At 41.9% G+C, this 20,422-nt stretch overlaps 1 protein-coding gene across 2 annotated transcripts in view; it reads right to left on the minus strand.

Annotated features, from left to right (window-relative positions):
• Positions 1 to 1,902: 1,902 nt before the first annotated feature.
• The window catches only part of Slc9a6 (solute carrier family 9 member A6), a 57,429-nt gene continuing 38,909 nt past the window's right edge, over positions 1,903 to 20,422 (minus strand). For both annotated transcript variants that reach the window (XM_048335842.1, XM_048335840.1), the window contains 4 exons: positions 16,781 to 16,811; positions 13,550 to 13,629; positions 7,126 to 7,231; positions 1,903 to 4,604 (listed from right to left, as the gene is read on the minus strand). In XM_048335842.1, the coding sequence (XP_048191799.1) occupies positions 4,332 to 4,604; positions 7,126 to 7,231; positions 13,550 to 13,629; positions 16,781 to 16,811 (490 nt within the window). In that variant the 3' untranslated portion in view covers positions 1,903 to 4,331. The remainder of the gene's footprint in view (positions 4,605 to 7,125; positions 7,232 to 13,549; positions 13,630 to 16,780; positions 16,812 to 20,422) is intronic.

Consider the following 20,422-nt stretch of genomic DNA (forward strand, 5'->3'; position numbering starts at 1 on the left):
GAGCAGAGTGGAAAGCTGAACCCGGCCGCCTGGAGGAGTGGTGCAGAGCTCACCAGAGCCGGCCGGAGGAAGGAGGTGGAGAGGAGAACTGACCTGGCCTGGGGAGAGGAGTGGAGCGGGGAAGCGGCCGGCTCTTGGCCACCTCCTCTGTCGTCACATCCAGCGCCACTGGCCAAGCCCCCGAAGCCCGGAAGTCGCCCGGGTAGGTCGGTGGTGGCGGCAGGTCCCGGGCGCGGGAGAACGCGAGCTGGGTGTGCCCCCGTGGGAATGGCAGCCGGGACCATGAGGGAAAGGCAGGTGTGCTGGGGTGCGCGCGACCGCTACTGGCGCTGCCTGGACAAGAACGCCGAGGATGCGGCCCGTTGCCAGGCGCTGAGGAGCTCCTTCAGGACAGCTGCCCCGCACAGTGGACAGGCGTGAGGCAAAATTAACAGGACTTCTCTTGAAAAAAACAAAAAGGGGGAGATGTGGGACACGCCCGGAAGTCAACCAGCTGGCCCGCCTGTTTCTCAGTCCTGGGGCCACGTGTGGCTAAAATGGCGCCTAACGATGAACCCGGAGGCGGTTCTGTGTGCTGTGATGCCCCCCCTTCCGCCCTTACACCCCTCCCTTTCCTGCCCATCTTTGACCTGATTGGCTCCTGTGGCTTATAAGTTACACGTGCTCCCCTCAATAAACGAGATCTTGGGCTGACTTGACTCCCAGAGGGGTCTGATTGTCCTCTGGTGAGGGAGGGCTGGGTGCGGGTGGTCTGTCGACCCTTTCCTTTCTTGGCTCATCAGGTTGGCGCGTGCCTTCCTTCCCTGTGTCTCCAGCAGGTCAGGGGAGCACAGGGGTGGGGGGGGGAAGCTAAAAAGCCCGACAGTGGACACAAAGCCATTGTTCATGACCACAAACTGCCATGAAAATGGGCTGTTAGTTGAAAAGTTGAGAGGCCGAGTGTGGGGAAATGCTGCTAGTCAGGCTGCCTTGCCTATGAGCTAGACAAGACACAGGAGGGCCCTCAGAGAAGAATGGGAAGACCCCCTGAGCAGGAAAACATACCGGGTAGCCAACAGGGCTGCAAAGGAACAGAGCTGAAACTTCATGCCCCTCCTTGGCCTGAGCACCAAGCCTGAGGTTTGAAATTGCCTTCATTATCCTGATTATACTCAAGATAAATTCATAGGGAGCCTGCCTTTCAGTTAAGAATTTCAACTTTTGAGAGCTAGACTGGAATTGAGGAGCTCTGTGACTTACCAACTATATGACAACTTTCTGCATCTCAGATTCCTCATCTGTGAAGTGAGACATGATTAAGATTAATATATAAATGCATATCATGTGTATATTTAAGTGTAGAAAATATGAGTTGTTTCAAGGAAAGAATCTGCTGTGCCCCGCATGGGGCCATGAACAAGGAAGGTAGACAGGATGCCAGAAAGATAACGTTGCTGTCAGCACACTAACCCTCAAAATGTCTCACATACACCACCAAAAAAAGAGAGATGTATCTTTAGCTTAGAGGAAGGACTACTTGTGTAACTATGCTTTCGAAGCAAATTTGGAGATACCTTTCTACCTAAGTATATATAGAATTGACTCTTCCCATTCAATGGAACTACCATGTTCAGGGCATCCTCCATTACTGACTGAAGAGGCTACAAATCTATGAAATGAAAATGAAATGGCTTAAACTTGTATTTCTTAACTGGTCCCATTGTGATCATCAGCAAATCCATCCAACTTGATACACAAGCACCAAAACTTTGCCCCCTTGGAAGTTAAGTTCTGTGATGTTCCTATTTGTTTCTTTTAAGTCTTCTTCCTACCCCAACTATCAGCACGAACATAGGTAGAAAAAATGCAGTCGGCATTCATAAGTGCTCACTTGAATAACCAATGACTCAAATACAGTGGTTATTTGCAAGGCTATAATTTTTTTAATGACAGATTTTCCTAAAAGAAACCACTATAACATCTGTCCAAGTACTCCAAGGGAAAACAAAAAATACATAAAGATTAAAAGTCTATTACTTTAACAGCACATTGCCAAACACGGACAATTAGAATAAATGCCAAAAGACCTGTAAAAACAACTTTAAAAGATGCAACGTTCAAGTCAATCAAACATGTAGGTTCCACGAACAACAGAAAAACAGGTCCAAGAGTAGTTCTATGTGTGCATGATGATAACTCAGACTGTACTTGACCAAAGTTTACTCAGGTAGGTGCCTCAGTGCAATGGGTGTCTGAGCAGAGATGTTTTTTTCTTCTTTGCATGGAGATGTGTGCACGGACTAGAGAGGAAAATTCCCAGAGGCTAATGGAAGCACAGCAGGCTTCATTCCCCATTGAGAAAGTACCAAAGGCAGATTTAGTGGACTCAAGCTGTACTGGTTTGTCTAACGAGAGGTCTTACACATGCTGAAATAGATGAGTTACGGAATTTGTCATGCTAAATATTTACAGCCATTTGTCATAAAGTGAGCTCAGTAACTTGACAGAATAAAAAAAGTAATAGTTAAATTATTATATAACCTTTTACAACTTGAAGAACCTTGTAGAGAAATGTTGACATTCAAAAGCCCCTCAAACGTACATTAACAAGAAATTATTTACTTCATGAAGAGGCACATGTCATAGAAAACGTACACTTCACAGGAGAAATTCCTGCATAGCAGGAAAGTTGCTACCACTACCTAACAAATGGCTATGCCAACATTCAAGGCTACTACTACGTGTCAACATTACAATTCCCTTAAAATCTCAAGGAGTGTTTATAAAAGCACAGAGAGTAAGTGTATGTTTTGTCTGAAAGGATATTTTTCAACGGAAAATTGGAAAACCATAGAAATGAAATTATTTTCTAATTGGATAGGACTTAAGGCAAAGCTACTCAGATCTGGGCATGTATAGGTGGGAAGAACCTATTTAACTTCTATTCAAAGTTATCTATTTAAAGTCAGAATCACTATCAGGTCAGAATCCACGTCAGAAAATATTCCCCTTCCAAGCTTTAAGTATTTTTTTTTCAGCATGATAAAATAGAATCCACTTTCCTATTACGGAGAGGAAATAGAAAATTGCTCTGTGCTCCTCCTTGAAAACTGTAAAACAATAACATGGCTTAGGTATTGAACCGTAAAGGGGAACATATCAATGAAGACGATATGCCCACTGCACACAAAGGAGCCACCTTACAACAAACAGTCCGGAGCACTCTGTGTGTCTTCCCACTGCCTTTGGTGTAGTATGGGACAATCATGGATTCATAAATTAACTTTTGACATCAACTACAGACTAACAAATGAGAATTAGATACGTTAAGTTTATAAATTTTACATTTTGCTCCTGTTTGGCTGCTAAAGAGCAGCAATTTAGATTGATATAAAAACTTGTGACAGCAAAGCTTCCTATACAGATAAAGGACGTCATCAAAAATTAAGCAGCAATTCACTTTCTTATTTAAACTCATATGATGTAGAATATTTACATATTTGGGAAGAGAGACCTCTGACCCCATCATCCTCTTTACTCCCTTTTTGCCCTCTGACCCCTCTCCTTTTTTGTCCCAGCCCCTCCAAATCAAGCTCTCTGAACTATACACACCCATACTTTGGCTAAGCTGGCTGGATGTAATGCCTACGGTCTTGGGCTGAAAGGAAAACAATAGGGTCTTGGGGGTCGTTTGCCACCTTCTTTTGGACAGCAGAATGCTGGAGTTAATGAATCTGTCCTTTCACATGACAGGGAAAAACAGCCCATACTTAACTCCTCAACCTGAATAGGGCAAAACCAAAATGCTATCAGCTCCATGTGCCATTATGGCCCACCAGAGGAAAGGGAAAGAAAAAGATGATAAAGGCAGCAGCAATCAAGTGTCCTGACAAAGGAACTCTCCATCTGGGTTCCCTAGGAAATGACACTCCTTCCCTCTCCCCCCCCACCAATCACACACACACACACACACACACACACACACACACACACACATTAATTCACATCACAAGAAGTTGGTACTCTGGTTAAGTGTCAGGTAACTACAAGGAAGAGTTAAATCCATCACTTCTTATACTTTAACTGAGACATAAACCTAACAGAACACACATCACTGAGAAAGTAACTTCCTAAAACAGATCCAGCCTACACAGCACAGCCAACAAAACTGAAAAGAATAGTTTGTTCACAATCTGCCTTGTAGAGGATATTTATATTCTTCCTATGCCATATAAATAGCATTTATATAGCTTACACATTCAGAGACATGCACTAGGACTTTTTAGGTAGTACAAATTTCTTCACAATCACATGTGCAAATTTTACAAACCACTAAGTGAGTGTTGGTAAGCTTAGGCTGGGCTGTGTCTCGTATCATCTAGTGAATTTAATGCGGGTTCAGAATCATCCATTGGAAGAACCAGGCGTGTCCCACGAATGACCAGTTCATGGTCCCCAAAGGTAAGCTCTCGATCTAAGGGGTCTTCAGAACTGTTGCCCATAAATCTCCTCGGGATACTGGATGCTGCTGATTCAGTGCTCACAGTAGAATCTCCGTATGTCAAACTGATATCACCGTCGTTGAGAATAAGATCAGAGTCATCATCTTTCAATTGCTCCTGGTTCTAAATGCAAATAAAAGAAGGTTTACATCTGGCAAAGAAATCCTAAAACCAAAGCCAGATGCAGCAGTATGTGCCAGTAAGCTCAACTACTTGGGAAGCGGAGACAGGAAGATCTCGAGTTCAAGGCCTGCCTAAGTGACAGAGACCCTGTCTCCAAAACAAAAATGAAAAAAAGAAATTCAAGCATAATTTCCCACAGGAGAATTCTTTTTAGAATTCCCTATTTAAAACTTTTAGTGGTATCCCACTGCTCTTAGCTTCATCTCCTCCACAATCTGCATCTTCCATCTCAATTGTCATGTGCTTGCCAGCCAAACAGGCAGGTTGACAGCTGCCAGACCTCTCAGGCTTTCTCTCACTTCTAATCTCTTCCATATGCTGTCCCCTTCACTCCTTTCAAGTGACTACTGCCTACATATCCTTTTCTCCCACAAGTCCTCCTTGACCTCTCAAGTACAGGTTAGGGTTCCTCTCATGGGCCCTGACAGCATCCTGTCATTGCCCTTTCCCTGTAGTAGCACCTGCCCAGAAATCTGTCAGTCTGCCTTCAAGGGGCATAAGAGCCTAGGGGGTCATGTGGAGGAAGAGACCAATAGGGTTATCATATAGGACTAAGTGCTACCTGGTCTACCCACCTGACAAAGTTTAGAACACAAAAATATATCAAACTCCCACTTCATATTTGACTCTCGGGTCCACAAGCTCTGTGTGTCTAACAAAAAACTTTATGTCAAGCTAGGCACCAATGGCTCCTGCCTATAACCCTAGCTATTCAGGAGGATCTCTGAGTATCTCAGGTTGAAGCCAGGTTGGGCAATAAAGTCCATGAGAATCTTTCTTCTCCAATTAATCAGCAAAAAAAGCTGGAAGTAGAGATGTGGCTCAAGTGGTAGAGTGCTAGCCCTGAGCAAAACAACCTCAGGGACAGGGCTCAGAGCCTGAGGTCAAGCCCCAGGACTGGCACACATTAAAAAAAAAACCCTTTATGTCAAAGAGTATTTAAAAGTCTTGTAAAAGATGAAAAAGTTGACATCTTGCTAAGTAAAACAAAAGTACTTGTGCACAGAAGAGTCTGGAATGGCATCAGTGATACCATTGTTTTTGCCAGTCCCACGGCTGGAACTCACTCTTACTTGGCTTGCTTGTTCATGGCAGGCACTCCATCAGTTGAGCCACACCTCCAGCCCAGCATTTTGCTGGTAAATTGGAGGTGGAGCCTCCTAGACTCTTTTGCCTGGGCTGGCTTCAGATTGTGATCATCCAGGTGTCAGCCTCCTGAGTAACTGAAATTACAGGTGTGAGCCATTGGTGCCTAGCTTCAACATTAGAATTGCTTGTGAACTTTCTTTTTATTTTTACTAGTGTATATTAACTGCACAAGGGTGTTTCATTGTGCTACTTCTAGATATTGTTATGTTTCTGAACTATTGGAAGTTTGTTGTTTAAGTATACAAACACAACAAAAAAAGTGATGTAAGAAATAAATCCAGCCAGGCATGGTAGTGCATACCTGTAATCCTAGCTACTCAGGATGCAGAAATCAGGTATATTTCAGTTCAAGACCAGCCCAGGCATAGAGGTACTCTATTTCAAACAACAGATGGTTGGGCATGGTAGCATGCACTTGTTATCCCAGCTATTCAGGAAGCATAAATAGAAGGATCATAGTACAGGCTAGCATGGGGGTGGAGGAAGTAAGACCATATTCAAAAACTAATTAAAAGCAAAAATAGAGCTTAGGACCATGGCTCACGTGGTAGACTATCTGACTAGCATGTACAAAGTCCTGAGTTCAAAAACCCAGTACTTCAAAAGAAAGAAAGATGTAAAACAAAACCAGTCATGTGTAATGGTCCGCTCCTACAATTCCAGCTATTTTGGAGGCAGTGATATGTTTGTGTTTTGGAACCAGCCCAAGGCAAAATAAAATTAGTGAGACCTTATCTAAAGAATAAGTTAGGTGTGGTGGTTCACATCTGTAATGCCAGCTAAAAGGAAGGTAAGGAAGGCGTAGGTACAAAGATTATGGTTTGAAGTTAGCCTTGGCAAAAAGTGAGACCCGATCTGAAAATAACTAAAGTAAACAGTGATGAGTGTGGTTAAAGTGGTGTGGACTACTTGCCTATTAGCATAAGGCCCTGAGTTCTAACGCCAGTACCACAAAAATCCTCGCATAGAATGAACCTAATGTGGAGATGGAAACATACACATTTAATGCTGAGCTCAGGCTAAAACACAAATAAATGAAAGGCAGTATCGAAATAGAACGACTAAAACCATCTGTAGTAAGATGAGCTACTAGCCTAGAACTGTTATCAAATGCTGTTTCAAAGGCTGTGGACTGTATTTATAGATCGTTGTGTATTTTCTGGTTAAGCAAATTAAGCTTAAATTCCTTCATAGGGATTTTAGACATCAAAGCCAAAAAAAATCAAACCCAAATAAAACAAACCCAGAAACCCATCCATACAGCATCTAAATTGAACTTGAAGAATTCCGCTGGTGGAGAAAAGCCACTTACTTCGTAGGCCTGGGGGCTGGTGAGGCATCTGGCGATGGGCCCGCAGCACGCTGGGAGGGTGGTAGTGAGAGGCGGCCCACTGTGAGTGAGTAGAGGCTTCAGGTAGCTGCACAGGCATGGTTAAGGAAGAGCTGTACTCCTTTATTCATAAACTTAAAAGAATAATTCATTTCATGGTAATCACTGCTAATGCACTCAACACCTTGGACACTAGCAAAAGTTGTTATACCATCATATGATGGGAGGAAGACAGCAAAGGGCCACCAGATTATCATCTCTATTTCACAGAGAGGGACACTGCGGCTCAGAGGTCAGTGGCCAGATTAAAGTCACACAATGTAAATAAATGAGGACATATCTGCTGATTAGGTTGTTGGATTTCAAATTGCTGTACATTCCACATCATATTGCTTTTCTGATTGTACTACAAGCAACAGAAATACAAGCTCACTGTAAATCTGACACTGAAGGAAGTAAGGGAGAAAGTAAAGGATGATAGTGGTGAGGGAGACAGTTGAATATTCCAGTAATAGACCACAGAAATAAAAGTGGTTTTAATCATTTGACACAGATTCTGCTGGCCTTCTAAATGTTCTACATTAAAATACAGCAGTATCCATTTGATTCCTTATGAATCTGTAAGGTGGAAATAAAAGACAATCTTCAAGACTTTAAGAAAATCTATGTATCATGAGCTCCTATATCATAGATTCTCATTTCAGTATTCATTCTCCAAAAAAATAAAAATAGCTGTGGCAATATATATTAATAAAAAAGTGAATCACAAGAAAAAGTATGGAAAAATATATACCCCTTATATTCTAAAAATGAGCACCTATGTGGGGGTATAGATTACTGGGACAGGGTTGCTTAGCATACTCAAGGCTTTGGGTTCTATTTTTGACACTGCAGAGAGGAGACAGAGGGCAGAGATACAGAGAGAAGCAAACTGCCTAAGACTGACCTCAAAAATGAGAAAGATGAAAAAGGGAGGAGCATAGTTCATGCCAGCCCAAACAGAAAAGTTCGTGAGAATCCCCTTCACAACTCATAGCTGGGTGCAGTGGTATATGCCTATCATGCCGCACGATGTGGGAGGCTGAGATTGAGAGACTAGCCCAGGCAGAAAAGCCTTAGAGATGGTGGTATGTGCCTATGAGCCAGGTGACAGTGTGAAGACTAAAAATAGATGATTGTAAGGTCCACCCCCAGGGAGGGCTCCGTGCAGATGCCCCCCACCTGTTTAAGTCTGCACCCAGTACCTGAGTTACCTGGGTAACTGGCACAGCTGGAGGCAGATACCTCCTGTTTCTCTGCGGTCACATCCAATCCACCTGGCCAGATCTCCCACCTTTTCCTATATAATAGGGCTCAACAGGAATCCCCGCTCTCTTTCCTTTTCTCTCTTACTCTGGTCTTTTTCTTTTTCCCTTCTTCCTTCCCCTCTGTCTCCCCAGCCTCCATCTTGTATGGGCTGGCAATTTGCTTTCCCCCCAATAAACTCCTTTCTGCCTGAACCATGTCAGGGGTTTCCTTTCTGGGCAAACCTTACAGTGCTCAGGAGGGAATTGAGATCCTACCTTACAAATACATCCAGTGTAAAACAGGGCTGGAAATGTGGTCCCGTGGTATTAACTCAAGCTAGTAACTATGAGGCCCTCAGTTCAAACACCAGCATAGCAATAATAACAACAACATAATAAATTCTCATATTAATAAGTTCTAATTAAAGATTAAAGCACTCTATATAAACATACTTTATAAACCACCTGGCCATACAAAGCCATTGAAAACAGAAATGACCAAGTCTTGGTTCAGCAGCATGGCAGAGTCTTAAGATCTGGGCTCTACAAGAATAGATTCCTTCACATAAAACCTTACCCAAAGTGACAAAATAATAATAATAAAAGAGTAAGCTGGGCCTCACTGGCTCATGGCTGTAATCCTAGCTACCCAGAAGCCTCAAGATCTGAGGACCACAGTTCCTGCCAGAACATTTGTGATACTCTTCTCTAGTAAAATGCCAGAGGTAGAGCTGTGGCTCAAGTTGCAGAACATTAGCTTTAAACAAAAAAGCTAAGTGTAATGCTCAGGCCACAAGTTCAAGCCCTGGTCCTGGCATTCACATACATGTGTCTGTGCATATACCAAAAAAAAAAAAAAAAAAGAAATCTAAATAGTTAAAGAAATCATTAAAGAAGTAAAAATATGCAATGAAGAATTTTAAACTCTGCATACAAAAGGTACAAGCATATGGCATCGATGATAATACCTTCCAAGGGTTTAAAGGAAGAAATAACAGTAATCTTAAAGAGGGGAGATGAGGGAAAAGGGAGGGGGAGGACAGGAAGAAGAGAGTAGAGAAGAGGGAGAAGGGAAGGGAGAAACTGGGGAGAGGAGAGGAGAAATGGGGAAAGGAGAGGAGGGGGAAGGAGGGGGAGGGGAGAGGAGAAGAGGTTGGAGAAGGGAGAAGAAAGGAGGATGGGGGAAGAGAGAAGCAGAAGGGAGGGGAGAGTTGGAGTGGGAAGAGGTGAGGAGAGAAAGGGGGAGGGAGTAGAGGGAGAGAGAAAGGGAAGGGAAGGAGGGAAGAGGAGGAAGAGGAGGGAGGGGGATGGGAGATGGAAGAGGAGGAGGAAGGGAGGGAGAGAGGGAAGGAAGTAGCAAGACAGGCAGGTAGGCAAGCAGGGAGAAGGGACAAATTATTTCTAAAATTAAAAAGAAGTTGCAAAGTAAAGTAGTCAAGCAGGCTGGCTTGGAATGTGGTTTAGTGGTAGAGTGCTTGCCTAGCATGCATGAAGCCCTGGGTTCGATTCCTCAGTACCACACACACAGAAAGAGCAGGAAGTGGCGCTGTGGCTCAAGTGGTAGAGTGCCAGCCTTGAGCAAAAAGCTCAGGGACAGTGCTCAGGCCCTGAGTTCAAGGCCCAGGACTGGCAAAATAAAAAAGTAGTCAGGCCAGTACTATACATGTTACAGGGTTCCAGGGGGGAGATTCTACAAACTTAAATTGAGCATAAAGTATAAGAAAGTCCAGACTTATAAGCCTGATGATTTACAACACAAACACAATTAATTACAGTGGGAGAAAGGATGGTACTTTGAATAGAGGGGGCTGAATCAACTAGATATTCATTCTGAAAAAGTACTTCATAGTACACATAAAGACTGTGATGAATCAAAGACTTAAATATGACAGCTAAAACAATCATGTTTTTAAAACGAACATGGAAATATCTGCATGATTTAGGATTAAAAAGATGAAAAGGCAAGCTACTCACTAGAATAAGATACAATGTTAATAATCAGCAAAAAACCAATGCAAGAATGTAAAAATAAATTTAAGATAATAAATAAAAGCTCAGTTAAGTAATGAAGAGACTTGAACAGACACACTTGTCCAAATATGAGACTCATAAAATATAAGTTTGAATGGTAATGTGGATCATTCAGTAGTCCCTAAATCTGCTTACCTGAACCTCTCTATTAATAACAGAATCATTAAAAACAAACTCCAAATTCCTGTAGTATATTTATATTATAGAACACTTAGTAACAATCAAAGTGAATTAGTAGGTTGTGAGTGGGGATGTATGCTTGTAATCCCAACATTCAGGAAGCTAAGGTAGTTCAAGGCCATCCTAGGCTACATAGAGTTCTAGGCTAGCCTTGATTACATGGTGAGAGCCTATCTCAAAAATTTAAGAGAAATTCTGGGCACTGGTGGCTCACACCTGTAATCCTAGCTACTCAGAGTGGTTCAAAGGCAGCATTAACAGCAAAGTCCATGAGACTCTTATCTCCAGTTAACCACTAGAAAACTGGAAGTGGAGCTGTGGGTCAAAGTGGTAGAGGGCTAGCCTTGAGCAACAGAAGCTCAGGGACAGTACCCAGGTCCAAGCCCCACAACCAACAAAAATAAATAAATTAAAAGTTAAAAAAAAAACAAGAGAAAACTAAAGAAAAAAATTCAAGAGAAAAAAAATCATAGGCAGGAGGATTCTGAGTTCAATGCCAAGATGGACTATATAAAGAGTTCAAAGCTAGTCTAGGCTTCACAGAAAGACCCTGTCTTAAAAGAATATAAAATCCTTTAGGGCTGGAGATAGGCTCATTGGTAGAGCTTGCCTAGCATGCACAGATTCTGTTCCACGCCCAGCACCACCAGAAAAAAACATTCATTATTATTATGTACAACAATATGAATGAATTGCAAGGAAGATTTTTAGTGAGGGTACATACAAAATATCAAAGGATCCATTTTTATGAAGCTCAAAAATAAGGTTAAACTAATTTACATTGATGGAAGTCAGAATCATGTTTAAAATTTCTTTGGGGGGAAAGAAGGCATTCCTAATTTCAAAGGAATACAGGACATCTTCGAGGGTGCTAGAAAGAATTTTGAAGAGCATTACATGAATGACAAGCACAGACTTGTAGGTCAAAATTCACTGAACTGTATATACTTATGACCCATGTACTTCACTGTAGTCAAATTATATCTCATTATAATCTGGCCACACAAAGGAACTGAAATCTACAATGATGAATTATTAATGCTACCAAGGCACTGGGCATTAAAACGACCTGATCTTACTGGAGTAGTACTTAAATAGTACTGGTTCTTACTGTTTACTTCTGTAAGATTACACAGAAAGATTAGCTACTATTTTACACTTTTTCTACATTGGGGGCATTCAATTGTTTTATATATTATGCAGCAAAATATATAAAATATTTTATGCAGAAAATACTAAAAATATTGCTAAATCAGAGAGGCTAGAAAGGCCCAAGGTCTCTGAGAATGGAGTATATTCAAACTGCTGATAATAAGAGCCTAAAGTAATGAGGTAATCTTTAAATAATTTTAAAGACCCAGACACTCCCTAATGAAAGTCTTAATACCAAAGACATGCTTACATTCTTGTTTTCAGACAGTAATTTCATTTTGAAGTACTTGTACAAAGTCAATATATAAAAAAACCTAGTAAACAGAATATAGTTAAGTAGATTTGAATCCTAAGTTTCAAGAACATTTTTGTTAAATATGTAAGACTTTGTTCACAAAATTGAAAGCAAGGAAAATTACTGAACAAAATTTGCTTAAATGGAACCTAAGTTTCAGTTCACTGACTGTTTAATCTTAGCTTGAAAGAACTACATGTTCTTTTCCTAGTTCAATTTTCAGTAAGAAAATAATTTTAATAGTAAGAAAATATTTTTCAGGGCTGGGAATGTGGCTTAGTGGTAGAGTATTGTCTAGCATGCATGAAGCCCTGGGTTCGATTCCTCAGCACCACATACACAGAGAAGAGCTCTGTGGCTCAAATACATTTTTTTCCAAAATGGATGATTTAAACAGACAACAGAATATCAAAACTACCCAAAGTACAGTTATGAAGAAGACAGAAGAAGGAAATTTGGTCACTAATAGAAAACAAAATTAGAGGGCTCAGATGTAGCTCAGTGGCAAAGTGCTTGCCTAGCAAGTGCAACGTCCTGGGTTCGAGCCCCAGTACCAAAAAGTAAGTAAGTAAATAAATAAATAAATAAAACAAACTTAAAAATTAGCTATCTATAGAATTCTAAATAGTCCCCCATGTCTCAGGAGACAGCCAGGCAAGAAAAGGTATCATCTTAAATATTGTAGTATTTAACAGCACTGCAGTTTTATTTCCTTGTCGTGTGTTTCCCCTAAAGCAGATATTTCTTTCCACTCTAACAAGTACAGCAGCAAGGACCAAGAAATACTTTTCATTGGATTTACTAAATTAGCTCCAGGACACTATACTACTAAAGCATGCTCAATAAATAAAGCTATATATCAAAACAAAACAGCATCTCATTCTGATTCTTGATTCCTTCTACACAGATAGATTATATAATAACTAATCCCTAACTGGTTTGTTATACCAACTGAGAGGGAAGACTAAAAGATTTCACATTCTGCTTCAGGAAGGCAGTGGTCAAATCCACTGTTCCAAGCTTGATCAAGCTTGATCCTGAAACCAACCTCCCTCCCTCTCCCTCTCCCTCTCCCTCTCCCTCTCTCTCTCTCTCTCTCCCTCCCTCCCTCCCTCCCTCCCTCCCTTCCTCCCTCCTCCCTTCCTTCTCTTCCTCTTCCCTCATCTCTCTTCTCTCTTCCCTCTCTCCTCCTCCGCTTCCCTCTCTTCTCCTCCCTCTCTTCTCCTCCCTTCCTTCTCCCCACCACCTCCCTCTCTTCCCTCTCCTCTCCCCCTCCTCTCTCTTCCCTCTCTCTTTTCCTCCTCTCTTCTCTCCCCTCTCCTTCCCCTCTCCCTCCCCTCTTCTCTCTTCTCCTTCCCCATCTCCCCTCTCTTCTCTCTCCTCCCCGCCCCCCCCTACAAACCCTAGTTCCATTAAACTGCAATGATCAATGATCTTTTTTTTTTTACACAATTAAGGATACTTATGATCAAAGTTGTACCATATCCGGAACAGCCAAGCACTCTCTGCTTTGGTAGTTCTCCTTTCATTTTCAGGAATACCCTGCAGAAATATACAAATCAACACATATTCAAAAACATGAACAGAATTTGGAGCCATTCCTTTGTGGAATCACAAAGAGCCTTTGTAAAAGATACTATCCAACATGGTTAATATTAGAAACAGAATGTCCTGTGTATTGAAACTTTGCAGTAAGAAATTGAAATGTTTTTCAGAATATTCCCTAAGCTACTCCAGTGGCTTGCTAATAACTAACACCTCTACTGCCATTTAAAAGTTAATGTAGAGCTAGCACTGGTGACTCACACCTGTAACCCTACTCAAGGGGCTGAGATCTGAGGATGGTGGTTCAACGCCAACCCAGGCAAGAAAGTCCATAAGACTCTTATCTCCAATTAACCACCAGAAAGCAGGAAGCGGAGCTATGGCTCATGTATTAGAGTGCTAGTTTTGAGTGAAAAAGCTAAGGGACAGTACTTAGTCCCTGAGTTCTAGCCTTAGTACTGACATACACAAAAGTCAATTTGCCTTCTAAATTGGAAAGGTTTGCACCCCCATAACAAGAGAACCTTCAGTAGAAAACATCACATCAACATACCTATATTTGGGAGCTGTGAGTCTCAAAAAAAGTTTTAAGTAACAGTGTTTATGTTTACCATAATGAATTTTCAAAGTAGCTACTATGTTCTTAGCACATTAGCAAAATAAAAATAGGAAAATTCCACAGTACGACTGACTAGTTAGAAGGGAAGGCTAGCAGAACAGGAAGGCATCTTCTAAAATAGCCACCAAGAATATAAACTGTGTCCTTATTTGTAACATGTTGTGGTGAGTAGTCAAGCAGTTAAGTAAGACTATCTGGTTCCAGTCCTGGCTTATTGACGTTAACTAGTTTGGACAAAACCCCGTTCTCTCTAGGCCTGAATTCCTTCTTCTATAAAATTTGAGCCTTAGTGATACACACTAAACACTATGTTGAAAATGAACTAAACAACTTGTGGCTGGGGATAGGAGGGAAAAACTGGGAAAGCGTGAGGGAAGAGGTGACATAGTCCAAAAAGAAAAGTACTCATTACCTGACTTACATAACTGTACCCCCTCTATAGATCACCTTTACAGTAACAATAGAAATATTTATTAAAAAACAAAACAAAATTTGAGCCTTGGAGACTCCCTAAAGCCTTTTCCACTGCTAACATTCTATGATCCATGATTGTTGAGAAGTACATACAGAGTTTAGATTCTGAGTTTTGGTTCCATTCTTGTCTTCATTAACATTTAAAACAACTTACTCTTTCCTTCAACAGGTACCAACACATACACAAAAATATATTTGAGGGTATTTTATGAGCTTGTAAGAGCCAAAGAACACTTTCTGCATTTCCTTTCACATCATTAAGTGGAGCATTGTGTACCTCCACCTTTTCCCCCTTTTGTCCTTTCATCATCTACAAACCCCTCCTTCTCTTCTCCCTCCCAATTGTTCCTATTGGTGCTAGGGATGGAAGAAAGGGTCTTGTGCCATGATAAGCAAGCCACACCTCCAGCTTGTGGTATACTTAGCAATTTTTAAAACTTCCTTTTTATTTCATGTGTATGCATGTGTGCACACACGTGCATGAGTGTGTGGACAGGCATGCACATGAGCGCTTAAACTCAGGGCCTGGACACTATCCTTTAGCCTTTTCACTCAAGGCTGGCACAGTACCACTTGACCCACAACTCTGGCTTTCTTTTGTGGGTAATTGGAGGTAAGAATCTCACAGACTTTCCTGCCTCCACTGGCTTGTAACCTTGATCCTCAGACCTCAGCCTCCTGAGGAGTTAGGACTACAGGCATGCCCTCACCATATTAATTCCTGCATACCCAGTCCTCTACGTTGCATTCTCACTATAGCCTCTTCTATGGTTCCTATAGGACACTCAAACTTACCAAGTACATATAATGAAGACATCCATATAGTTTGAAGGCAGGGAGAAATGGTATTTTTCCTTATATAACCCAACTAGTAGTCTCTTTCCCTGTCATCTCATTTCTCCTCTGTAGCTGACAAAGGTGACACAGCTAACTGGTGGAGATGTACACACATCATGATCAAGCATTTGTTTGGTCAGCTATATAACTTTCTTCTTGTTTTAACACAGGGATGAAGACACTGAGGAGCTCTTACCCTTTGAACACTATCCTAGCAGCTAGACATCAGGGGAATTTATCCAGTCTGCTTTGCCTGGGTATTTCTAGCCAGAGAATTCTATTTTAAGGTTCCAACCACAAAGGAGGCAAGCACTTACTATCTCTCTCTCTCTCTCTCTCTCTCACACACACACACACACACACACACACACACACACACACTGCATTCAACAGTTAATAAAATTAGCATTTAGGAAATGAATATGAAAAATATTTTTTAAACTACACCCTAAAGAAAAATATACCAGGGATTATTTCAGACAAGAACAAAAATTGGGCTTTGAAAGAGACATTTTGTCTTGAAAAACCTAATTTCTGTAATTTCTCATCCAATACCTAGTAGTAGAAATGATGGACTCAGTTGGTGCTCGGGAACCATTAAATATGAATGGAAAACCATGGTCACTCAAGAGAATGTGACCAGTTACACTATACTGCAATGCAAAAGGCTCAATAGCCTAGGGACAGCTGAGAATCTGACACATGGAAGGAAGGATGGAAGAAAAACTAGCCAAGGTTGAGGCACTGGGTAACAAAGTTCCTTCCCCAGAACTGGAAACCAGTTCAAGATTCAAAAGCTTCTAGGCGGTTCTCAAGGGCAGCTGCTGGTCATCCAACTTGAAAGCTACACAGGAAGAGCAGCTGGAGTGGGCTGACATCAGAGACAAGCCTGCATGCACAAACCTAAGTGGAAAAAGGCTCCCAGTGCCAAAACAGTCACTTGAAAACCCAGGAGCGCTTAAGAGACTACTTGGCTTGGTAGCAAAAGCCAGGCATTGCCCACAGATAGGAAAGCTGTCACCCTTGATAACCATATGCTGTCTAAATGTGTTTGTGTCTCTATGTACTGGTGTGAAAAGCCAGGAATGATGTCAGTTAAAAGCTGGGGCAAATAGGACAGGAGCTTAGTAGTGTCATGAAGTCCAGGAGTGGTGGTTTGCTTCCCAAATAGTTGTACATTCAGCAGAAATGCCAAGGACAACACAAATGCATATTTACCAAATGTTCTTGGTCTGAGTCAACACCAACCCTAAAGGAAAAACACAAAGAGAAAATGAGATTTTTGAAGCCAAAAGAAGTCTAGTATATACATGCATATATACACTGTCAGGCAACTATGTTTCTCTACAGAGAAGCTTTTGGAATACCGTTCTTGTTTCTCTGTGCTTGTTGATGTACATTTATGGCTCTTGCCTCTTTCCTTAGCAACAGTTTGGATTTTAAGCCAAGCAGGATAAATGATCCTAGTCCCATCATCCCACTTACCAGTTTCAGTAAAATAGGCAGAGTCAGGGAGAACAACATTGGCCCAGTTGCCAAGTAAGAATGACTGGAAAGTTCTAGAAACAAGGCTGACAGTGCAATTCTAGGATGGAGTTGTGTGGTTTTGGACCTCACAGAATTCATGGCAACCTTCTCTGAGGAAGAAGGGCTCCAATTACAGTTGTTTGCACAGGCTAATGGACAGGCAGTAAGTAGCCTTAGTTCTTCATTAATTCCCTCTTTTTTTTTGTTTTTTTACTCGCCATTCAATTCCTGCTCTGAGTATCCTAGGAAACAGCTTCATTAAGGAGTTCTCTAGTTCCTGAGCACTCTCCTCTCCCTTCCCCCCTCCTCTCCTCTGTCCTTTGTCTCCCCTCCCCCCTTTCTCTCCCTCCCTCTCTCTTTCTCTTCCTTCCCTCCCCATTGCCTCTTCCTGCGGCTCCAGTGTGGGACTCATTGTGACTCAGAGTGCATTGTGTAAGATTTTCCAACACCAGGCTACCCCCACCCCTCCAGTTAGCTATCCAAACCCAAACCTCACATGGCCATTGGCTTCACAACAGACTCTGCATGCTGCTGACAATCTAGAGGGTCAACTCTGATGTCCCTTGAGTTGCATTCAAGGCTCTCCACATGCTAGTGGCCACTCCTCATCCAACCTACCTTTCTACCTTCTTTCCCTACACTTCTTCCCAAACCCTGGGCCTCCAGGCCTTTGTGCATATCATGTATCTCTCAGACTGAAATATGCTCTCACTTAGCGCCTCATAGTCCTATAACTGACTTTTCTTCTATACTTCTGAAGAGAACTTTCTAGAGTTCCATCATTACAATACTTAGCACAGTAGGCTAAGTAGCATGAGGGCTCACACCTATAAAGCTATTTTGTACATAGAGATGAGAAGGATTAGGATTTGCGGCAATCAGGCAAAAAGAACACCTCATCTCAACAAAATAAGCATACTCGTGTGGTCCCAGCTATTCAGGAGGTCACAGGACTACTATCGGAGGCTGGCACCAAGCAAAAAGTAACTTTAAGAGGACTGGAGATGTGACTGAAGTTCTAGAACACCTGCCTAGAAACACATGACATGGAGCTCAAACCTAAAATTGAGAGACATAGATATATAGATACACACATACTCAGTGTAACATAGTGATTTAACTGTCTCTCCCCCAAAAGCCTATGAGCTCCTTGAGGTAAAGGCCATATCTCAATTCATCTCTGTATTCCCAGAGTGAGTGTAGCATAGTACCTGACACACAACAGGTTCTTAAGCGTCTATAAATTGTTCCCTACTATAGACAACATAGCCATGTTAGAAGCTATAGCCACAGGATCCCCAAAGACAAGTACTATTTAAGGGAGAAAAATAAAACAGGACCACATCTGGAAGGCAAGGGAACCATGACCAAATATCGGAAAACGGATAGTCATGACCAGATTCATAACTCAAAGAAAGGCTTATTTTTACTTTGTTAAAAACAGCCTGGCACTGTTTAAATCTTCTTAGGCATGTTAGACTCTAAGCACATTTATGTAGCTCAAGTGACATCTAGTGGTCTTGAAGATAGTACATAAATAACACTCATAATGTACCCAGAGCCAACCCAGTGTAATAAAAGAATTACAGTGTACTTATTATTTGACAGATACTGTGCTAGGCATAGGACATAGACATAACTTAAACATGGTTCCTGTCTTCAAGGAGCTTCCAGAGAACTAGAATTGAATCTCTAAGATTTTGCTTGTCAAGGAGCAGTAGATTCAAATTTCCCACTGGCTCCTGCCTAGCTGTGTGAACTCACATGATGCAGCCCTGTGGACTTTAATTCTATAACCTGAAAAGGGAGATGGTATCAGTTGCCGTATGGATTAAATACAAAAATGTATAAGGAACTTTTAAGAGTGTCTAATAGGTCATGAACACTAAGTAGTTCTTATAACACTTCCTCATTTTTACAAGGTTAAGTGAGATAAATGCCATAATGGACAAGTTTTTCCTTTGGATAATGTTATCCTGAGGTTTGAACTCAGGGCCTCCAGCTTGCTAAGCAGGTGCTAAGCCACATCTCTAGCCCTTAAAGTGCTATAATGGAGAGACCTGATGCTATGCAGAGAGATTGCTTAGAGAATAAAGAACAGAGGGTGGGCGGAAGGCACTTGGCTGTGTCCATTATTGGGAGGTAAAAGAGCCCAGGTAGAGCAAAAGCTCTAAGACAGAGAAATGCAAAGCATGCATGGTAAATGATAGGCAAATGTGACATGTTTTCTCATGCTTTGTGCAGTAATGACTGACTCACTGTAATTCACTTAGGGTGGACTATTGTTTCCAAGTGATCCTCTACTTAGTATATGAGGTCATGCTACTACTCCTTGTTAAGTATTTCCTTAAGATTTCCATTACATTTTGAAATTCAAATTTTCTTTTTTTTTTTTTTGCCAGTCCTGGGCCTTGGACTCAGGGCCTGAGCACTGTCCCTGGCTTCTTCCTGCTCAAGGCTAGCACTCTGCCACTTGAGCCACAGCGCCGCTTCTGGCCGTTTTCTGTATATGTGGTGCTGGGGAATCGAACCCAGGGCAAGCACTCTTGCCACTAGGCCATATCCCCAGCCCTGAAATCCAAATTTTCTCATTGTACCTTATAAGACCCTACAGCAGGGGTCCCCAACATGCAGCTCCTGGGACAGCCAGTAGTCCTCCTGTGTTTTTGTAAGTGAAGTTTTGTTGTTGACAGCTTTTGAAGCTACTGGGGTCTGAACTCAGGACTTCCTACTTGCTAGACAGCACTCCTAACACTTGAGCCAAGCCTCCAGCCTGAAGCTTGGTTGGAACATAGCCTCAGCAGTTGATTTAACACATTGTTTATGGATGATTTGACACTAGACCTGAGAAACTGAGACTGAGTCCACAGAACCTGCAATACCTAAACTCTTTACAAGAAGTGTACACAGCCTTACCACCTAGGCGCATATCATTTAATCACTATTCTCTCATTAAGTAGGCTATTGTTTTTTTCAACCAGTAGGCCAAATCTGCTTCTGTCTCAGGGCCTTTGCACTTGCTTTTGTCTCTGCCTGGACTACTCTTCTATCTCTTGGCCCTATCTTGTCATTCTAGTTGACTAAGTTTGAGTGTAGCCTCTCAAGAGAGACTGTCCCTGACTTTTTTGTGTGTGCCAGTCCTTGGGCTTGAACTCTGGGCCTGAGTACAATCTCTGAACTCTTTTGTTCAAGGCTAGTACTCTACCACTTTGAGCCACAGCACTACTTCCAGTTTTCCAGTGGTTAGCTGGAGAAAAAGAGTCTCACACCTCTTTTGCCCAAGCTGGCTTTCAAACCACAATCCTCAGATCTCAGCATCCTGAGTAGCTAGGA

Source organism: Perognathus longimembris, chromosome 28, assembly GCF_023159225.1.
Source record: "Perognathus longimembris pacificus isolate PPM17 chromosome 28, ASM2315922v1, whole genome shotgun sequence".
NCBI lineage: Eukaryota > Metazoa > Chordata > Mammalia > Rodentia > Heteromyidae > Perognathus > Perognathus longimembris.